At 32.2% G+C, this 8,703-nt stretch overlaps 1 protein-coding gene across 1 annotated transcript in view; it reads left to right on the top strand.

The window, feature by feature from the left end:
* The window catches only part of LOC107186341, a 58,887-nt gene that overhangs the window by 37,441 nt on the left and 12,743 nt on the right, over nt 1–8,703 (top strand). The window contains exon 4 of the mRNA XM_015574184.1: nt 8,055–8,218. Within this exon, the coding sequence (XP_015429670.1) occupies nt 8,055–8,218 (164 nt within the window). The remainder of the gene's footprint in view (nt 1–8,054; nt 8,219–8,703) is intronic.

Genomic DNA, 8,703 nt, shown 5'->3' with positions numbered 1-8,703 from the left:
ATATATATACTTTACCGAACAAAAGACAAAATTGCGGGGAAAAAAATAAAATACAAAAAACGCGGGAATTTATTACACAACCCAATACATGAATATCCTATACGATTCTACTAGCATTCCAGAAAGAATTTTTATTTCTAATACCTTAAGGGATAAAAATAAAAGCTACTTTTGGGAATTTTTTTGCAAACATATAGTAAATGGAAAATCTATTAAATTACATTTATTGAACATATCTTACGTACACTTGAAATTTCGAAAAATATGAACTTGATACATTTTTTTGCTGATCACAGTATTTGGTCGTTTCAATCAAATATTTTCCTTAAAATTTTTTCTATCATCAAAAAAACATATAATGTATACTTTATTTTCTAGCGTCTTAATGACACTATCATTCTTTAGGGACGTTTACTCCCAAAACATTATAGTGTGTAATTAATATATAATTAAGTTTGTGTTAGTTCCAGAGACTTTATTCCCTTTAACAGTACCCTATAGAAAATTCCGAGTTCTAATAAGAAATTTGATATGTAGTTGCTCGCCTCCATTTCCCTTTCTGGAAAACAATTTCTCATCCTGAAATTATATCGGATACTGGGATATTCTAGTGGAACGTTCTTAGAAACAGAAACGCGAGAATGTTGCGTTCTTGTGGTTGGAATTGTTCCAGTAATCATTATAGTTTCATTTTCACGGAACCCGTTACTATCACTGAAAGCATTGGAGATAAAGTAGTTTTGAAAATAAAACATATCTTCCTATTTTGTCAGACATCTCTGTGCAGTTTTTATGTATTTTCATACCATTTTCGTATTTCTTATCATAATATTTTAATATTAACTAATTATTAGTAAAAAATTTATTAAGATTTGTTCATATAATAAATTACTATCTTTCTTTTCATTTGAATTTTCAAAGAAATAATTTTCCTTTTAAATAAAAATTAGTATTAATAATACCCAATTCTCTTTTGAATCTAGTCTTTATAATTTATTTATTTTTTTAACAATTTCTTTAATTTTCAGTGTCATGTAAGTAGCTTCCAATTCTGAAAATGACTCACATTGCTAATTTCACTTTCTCTCTTATATTCTTAGAGTACACTTAATTCGAATTCCTAAAAAAGACTTGTTTATTAACTCGATTAATTAATTGAAAAAATTTGGCATTCCTTCCGCAGTAATATATTCTTCGTGTAAAACACATGGAGTTTTCGTATAATTTGTATAAAATAATTTTTATTGTTTCGTCGTCAATGGGTAAAAAATTATCCAGATTGTCACAATAATTACCTTATGTCGTTTTTTGATCAGTTGTATCATTACTAGACTGCGGATCTCACGCATTTATAATGTAAACAGACTTGTAAAGTACAATAAAAATAGCAATTTCAATTTCATTAACAAAATGAAATGCTTAAAAGACGAAATGATTATTATAACAATTTTGTAGTAATATATAATAGTTATAATAATCTTGTTTCTAACACATGTTTCACTAAATTACCGTTGAAACGTGTTTTTATATAAACATCTGCAGAATAATCGTTACAAAATTCATACTTTGACCAGTTCTTTTTTTTTATTTAATGTCATTTGAGTTTTTCACAAAGAGATTATTTTGCAATACTGTACCGAACACTATAATACATTATACATAGTTAGATTGCATATGTTTATGTATATTTATAGTATCTCCTAACTTGAAAAATGTAATAAGATAAAGGTGTTAATAAATTTTAATAGTATTTATATGCTATCATAACGTAGTAAAGTTTCTAGTACGGAATTGAAAATTCTGCTCCATTTCAATTTTTAGACATTGGTATCGGAATTTGTATGTTTGCATAAACTTTCGTAGTCTAGTTATAACGAAATATGTTGAATTTTTTTCATTGCGATTCATACATAGTTAGTGTGTCACCTTATACAGTTTTATTATATTGTTTAAAAAGTATGAATATGTGTTCATAATCTTGCACGTTTGGACTATTGATTAAGCTCTCTATTCGAAGGTGTAGTTGAAATGTTGACAAATTCGTTTTGTTTTTATTGTCATAATTTCCTTAAATTTTTTTCTCGATTATATTCATACAATTGATACGTATGGAGGTAGGTGTGTATATCATACAACAACTACAAGAACACATAGATGAATCGCCACAACGCTTTTATTTTCAATTATCTAAGGTTCTGTCAGACGTTCAAAGTACAGACGAAGTAGGATTGCACGACTGGTATTGCAGTCGTGAAGCTTTATTCTATAACCGTGAATCTTTATGCCGTAAATCTCGGCTGGAGATAATCCCATGAGCAGACGTCGAATGGCCAGCTCGGGAACTGGCTCTCCAACACGGAGGGATGATGTCCACCGAGAAATCGGTTATCTAAAGTGTACTCAAAGATGAATGGAAAGAGGACTTAGATTCAGATCGGCGTGTTAATTCACTTCGGACAGGGTGGACTACTAACATTCACCACCTGAAATATCTCCGTTATTTTTACAAGCATGAAAAAAGATACTTTACTCGGAAAAGTTATAATATGCTAAGGAAGCCATAACATGCCAGACTCATTTTTGTCTTGGGGAGGATATTCGGAGAAATCAAGAGAGCCACTAGTTTTTTTTTAAATTATATGCTACACTTTGTTATCCCTATCAGAATTGCCGGTTAGAGTTGTAAGTATTCGGATATTCGAACTATGTATTCCAATAATTTGATTAATTTCTAATACGAATAATTTATTCAAAGAATTCAAATTGAATAGTACGAAGTATTCGAATGATCCGAATACTCCGAATAATCCGAATGTTTCTAATACGTCGAATACTCCGAATAATCGGAACATTTTCAATACTTCGAATACTCCGAATAATCCAAATAGTTCGAATAATTCGAATACTTCAAATATCAATTTCGAATTCGACTGCTATTCGAATAATTCAAGTATTCGAATAATCGTAACAGCCCTATTGCAGATATTTAGACAATTTTAGAGTGCATGGATCCCTATCATATTATAGTATATCTTGATGCTGCGTATAACTTATTAAATAAATGACTTTTCATCATGTTATGAAAACAATCATTTATACAAAATAATTTTATTTAAAATCTACTAAATACGCTAAACTGAGTGGCGATCGAGTTACCATGACAAGCGCAAATACTAACAAAATGAGAACTGAATCCATAGTTTAGATTTAACAGTAACTTTTGTAACAAAACCTTTGGTATCGATGACTCTATAGTAAATAGTTAGTAGGTAACCGACAAACCTAGCAATAAAATTCCCACGGGTTATGGACAAAAATTGTCAGCCTTCGACCCTCGAACGGACCAATGTAATGACGGCTGGGTCCTTGAGACGAGCTACTATCCCTTCCGACAATGCCAAGGCCTGGTCAATGCTTCCATCCTCCGAGATCCTATGCAACGATGAACGAGGACGTGATATGAGGCTATTGTGAACATAGTGTATCCTCGAGTGAAAAGGCGGACCACCAACTGGGCACGAAGGAACGATAAACCGGACATCCTTAACACTTAAACATCCAGCGTTGAATGTATAGATACTAAATTCAATTCTATAGAACATTAATATGTGTAATATACAGGGTGAGCCAATGGGAACTATTCTCTAATATAATTCATTACCTATTGGTTGTATCCAAAAACATTTTAAATGATTTACGTTGCATTTGAAGGGACTCGTCAGTGGAATGTAATTTGATCTTTGTTTACTTTATACAGGATATCCCACATAACGTGAGCACCTTAAATATTTCATTGATTTTCAAAAAAGTTATTTTAACAAATGCTCAAAGTGATGTCCATGAACTTTCACACATTTTTGCACTGATCCCTCTACCAAGGTTGCTTTATTACGTAAATCAACTTCCTTACATTTGTGGATTTTTCGTACTGAAGGTCAAATGAAGGTCACACTACTGTAGATCATTGGACATTTGGTCTTGGCTTCGTGTTACGCCACGATGATAAAAGTACGTAGTTCCATTTAAAAAAAAAAACAACGATGACCTAGAAAATTCGAAAAATATGACCTTAAGAAACATTTATTGTTTGTCACAATACTTGTCCCTTCCAACCAAATAGTCTTGAACCCTCACATTTTTTTTGGATCTTCGAAAACAAGTGAAATATTGAAGGCGCTCACGTTAGGTGGGACACCCCGTATTTCAGGGATGGGCAAGGTCTTCAACAATAACAGCCGCATATAATACTTTCCATACATTTTTGAATGTTCAGCAGCTACAAAAATTAAATATTCTAATACTGGTCATACTATACTACTATCGATTATTAATATAAAATTTTAGGAAATATAGCAATGAAACCCGTTATTGTCTCGGGAGCCACGCAGAGTAGTTTATTTCTAAGTATATTTCTAAAATATCGTGGTAACCTTGAGTTGTTTCAAGATCTGAGTTAGGTTAGGATAAAAAAAAATTATCAGAATACAAATTTAATCATGCTCTACAAAGCAGTACAACGAACATATTAAAAATTTGTTTTTCAACTAAATAAATAGATAAACAAATTCTCGACAATTTCATTGCACAATTTTACGGAGCATAAAAATCCAACAAATTTTCATTCCAACAATTTTCTTATAAGTACTATAGTTTTCAAGACACAAGAAAATAGGAAAACCCACATTAAAACCCCTTTCCCTTTCAGCGGCCGGAAGAAAAGTTGACACTTAAGAAGTTTTTAAAAAAAAAAACAACGATGATTTTTGGTGAAAAGTAATTTTTATACAAAAATTTCCTAGCCTCTATTTATTATAATTCAGGTAAACAAAACAAAATTTGTATCGTTATTCCTGCATTGTAGGTGGCGCTAATCGCGCTGACTCGAAATTGCACTGTATACAAACGGTGCCCCCCAGAATGCTAAAAATTCTTGTAGCATTCTTTATGTAAGTGAATCAGCTACCGTGTGATCTACTATTGAAAATTTTGAAACATAAATTCTTTTGCTATTCACAAAAATATACGTAAAATTTCCTCCTTTTTTTGCATGCCTTTGTTAAAACTCATACCAAATTACTTTTTCAACTTCACGATGAGTCGTATGATAGACGTCGGACAAACATTCAATAATCTTTTTGAAATTTTGAGATCGAGCCACTCCACAACAAGATACCATGGGCACCGTTTGTACAGTTCAATTTTGGATCAACACGATTAGCACCACCTACAATTTGCCACGCTGCACAAATATCAAAACAAAACTTTTTTTCATTTACTTGAATGCATCATAAATAAAGGCCAAGAAGTTTCTTTATCAAATCTTCTTTGCATTTTTAAAAAAAAATCCTAAATATCACCTTTTTTTCGGGCCACTAAAGGGAAAAGGGGCCTTAATCTTCACGGACTGTAGCCAAGAAATGACATTGCCTGATACGTTTATCGAGGACTCTAGATTCAACAGAGATTCAACAAAAAAAAACAAATAAATTTTCAGGTTACCAAAGTTGCATATTTTAGTTTTATTTACTGGAATACATCATAAATAAAGGCCAAGAAGTTTTTTACCATATCATCTTTCCATTTTTTAAAAAAATTTATAAATATCACATTTTTTTCTGGCTGCTAAAGGGAAAAGGGGCCTTAATCTTTACGGGGCGTAGCCAAGAAGTGACATTGCCCGATACGTCTATCGAGGATTCTAGATAAACCCAGCAGAGTTTAAAAAAAAAAAAATCAGAATTTTCGGGTTACCAAAGTTCTCTTGCAAGCAGGATATCCGGTTAGTTGCATATTTTCTGCAAGCAAGTCTATACAGAGTGGATGGGTCTCGTGTGGGACGTGCGCAAGGTCTCGGTATCGTGGTCCTCCGCCTCCTTTGGTCAGCCGCTGCACAGTCAAGGCCAGCGTTGACCTTCTGCACGCTATGCGCCGGGCGAACGGGGAACGAAGCACGCTGCTTTCTCGAGGATCATCGTGCGTCGGTTGTACTGTACCCCGAGACATGGTAGTCCATTAAGGTCAGGACGCATCCCGTTCGAACCATCATCACAAATCATAGGTTTAATGGAACGATAAATTTATATTCATGCAGCGTGCCGTTTGGTGGCCACCAACCCTCTGGTTCCGAATGTGTTTAAATCGCGACCATAAGCTATGGGCTTTTGGGATCAGAAACCCAGCGGGACGGGTAAGAGCCAGGGATCAAAAATAACAGTTATTCGAACAATTTTTGGAAAAAAATCATTGAGCAAAAAGTAATTTTTATTTAAATGAAAACCAGATATTAATGAATCTCGAAAAAATTTAAAAAAAATTACGTTATTAAAAAACATGGATTTTTAACTATTCTGGTTACGAATAATTATTATAGATGATAAAAATTTTTGTTGGTTACCAATAACAATTATCGATGACGGAAATTTTGTTTATTTGCGAATAACCATTATTGACTACGAAAATGATATTGGTTATGAATAACCATTATCAATGACGGAAATTGTTTTTGGTTGCACGTAAGCATTATCGATGACGAAAATTTGATTTTGGTTACCGATAACCATTATTGATGACAGGAATTTTTTTTTTATCACGCGGTAACCAATTTACATGACGAGAGTTTTATTTTGTCTACTTTCGACCATTGTCAGTTTTTATTAGCCCTTGTGCACTGTTCGGATTAATATAACCGGAAGCAAATGTTTGATTGTTATTATATTTTTTATTATAGAAATTTGTAAATTAATTTGGACCAATAACTTACATATATTATAATCTAACAATAGGAAAATGTATTTCCTTAAACCAATTTTAATTTAGACTGAACTTAATTTAAGGAATATTAGTGCAATAATATATTGAACAATGCACGAGGGTGAAGAAGTACTTAGTCATATCAACTTATATTCGTGAAAAACTTACATAAAATCGATGTTCTCAGTTAAAAGACGATTCAATAGATTGAATGTAAGCTTTATAATAAAGTCGAGTGAAATAGGCCGTCGCATTATAACTTCGTCCTCGACCCTTACGCTCTAGTTCAAAATAATACTACATGGTCACAGCAATTTTAAAACTGGAAGGATGTTGCGAGAATATCTGTTCTAAAATTATTTCAAAGAAACAGGCTGAAATTAGTAAGTGTCAATTGTGACGATTAATACCAACTTACAAAAGACATCACTCAAGTAGAACACGCCGATTTTGATACTGTCTGGTACGGAGATAGTATTTTGAAAAATATTTGACACATATTTTTTTGTAGCTACTGATATTCATATCTAGATAGTGAAAACAGCCCTCAACGTCGTAGGTGAAACATACATTTTCCTTAATATGTTCATTATTATTCTTAATATTTCTGAAACTGTTCGATTTAGTAAAGATATTTGTTAACAAAAATTGTGTGCTTTTTATTAATAAAAATAATTACTTAAGTAATTTTTCGGAATACCAATTTGTTTAAACAATTATTTTTTATTTTTTAGTATTCCGATAAACTACTTAAGCAGTTATTTGTATTATTAAAAAACTCAAACTTTTTGTTAACGAATATAGTTTCTAAATCGAATAGTTTGTAAAATATTAAGGAAAATGTATTTTTCATCCACGACTTTGAGGGCTGTTTCAACCGCCTAGACGCGAATGTCAGCAGCCGTAAAAAAATACATGTCACATATTTTTCAAAATATGTAGTACCTAATGGTATTATTTTCATATAATACGTGTCTTCAATAACACGTGTCTACTATTTCTTAAAAGAATATCTAACGGTAATATTTTTCAAAATAGTATCTAGCGGCTGTACCAATTTTGATCCTTGTTAATATCAACAAATATTTAAGTAATACGTACGTAAGTTACAAATATTGAATATTATTAATTATAATACTTAAACATTAGATATTAATAGTTATTAGCAACCACTTTGAGTTACGTTTGTTAACTTAGGTACATCCTTTACAATTCAACCCACTTTGGCCAAAAGTGACACTAAACCAAAGTGAATAAATTTGTAAATATGAACATTTAACGAGGAATATTTATTCTGTTCACAGATGGCCAGCATAGAAGTTTCTTTATCGACAACGCCGAGACGCAAAAAGGGTGGAAGCGTTTCTGGTGGAATCGCATCACCTGCTGGACATCGGAACAAGGATCATTACAAGGAATTGGATGCCCTTCGAGTTGCATTACGTGACAAGGAAAATATTATTCAAACGTAAAGAATTCAGTTGTTTTCTTTAAATTACAATATGTAATATAGGGTGGACCACGAAACGTGATCAGCATAGATTATTCTACTGCTAACTATTCGATCGAAAATTTTGTTGGCTTGTATAACATGACTCAAGGAGACCTTTAAGATGATTGTAGCAAATGTTTCGTCAACACTTCTTTCCAAAGTTTTTTTTATAGAAGAACTTATACTTTTTTTACGCCCATCTTTTAACGGTTACTCAGACGAATTCGGCAAGCATCATAACAAATACTTTTTATCTTCTAAACAAACGAAACATTAAGAAAATATCATTTACCTTAATTAAAACGAAGTTCAAAATGGTGTCTAACTGTTTAGTTCTATTTATGACGCCTGCACTGATGGTTAAGCATGCAAAAAATTTTTAAAAAATGTTTCGGTCGAACAGCTAGCAATAGAATAATCTAAGCTGATCATGTTCCGCGGTTCACCCTGTATAATGTCGA

The sequence above is a fragment of the Dufourea novaeangliae genome, unplaced genomic scaffold, assembly GCF_001272555.1.
Source record: "Dufourea novaeangliae isolate 0120121106 unplaced genomic scaffold, ASM127255v1 scaffold85, whole genome shotgun sequence".
NCBI lineage: Eukaryota > Metazoa > Arthropoda > Insecta > Hymenoptera > Halictidae > Dufourea > Dufourea novaeangliae.
This window is presented reverse-complemented; position numbering and strand designations above follow the sequence as displayed.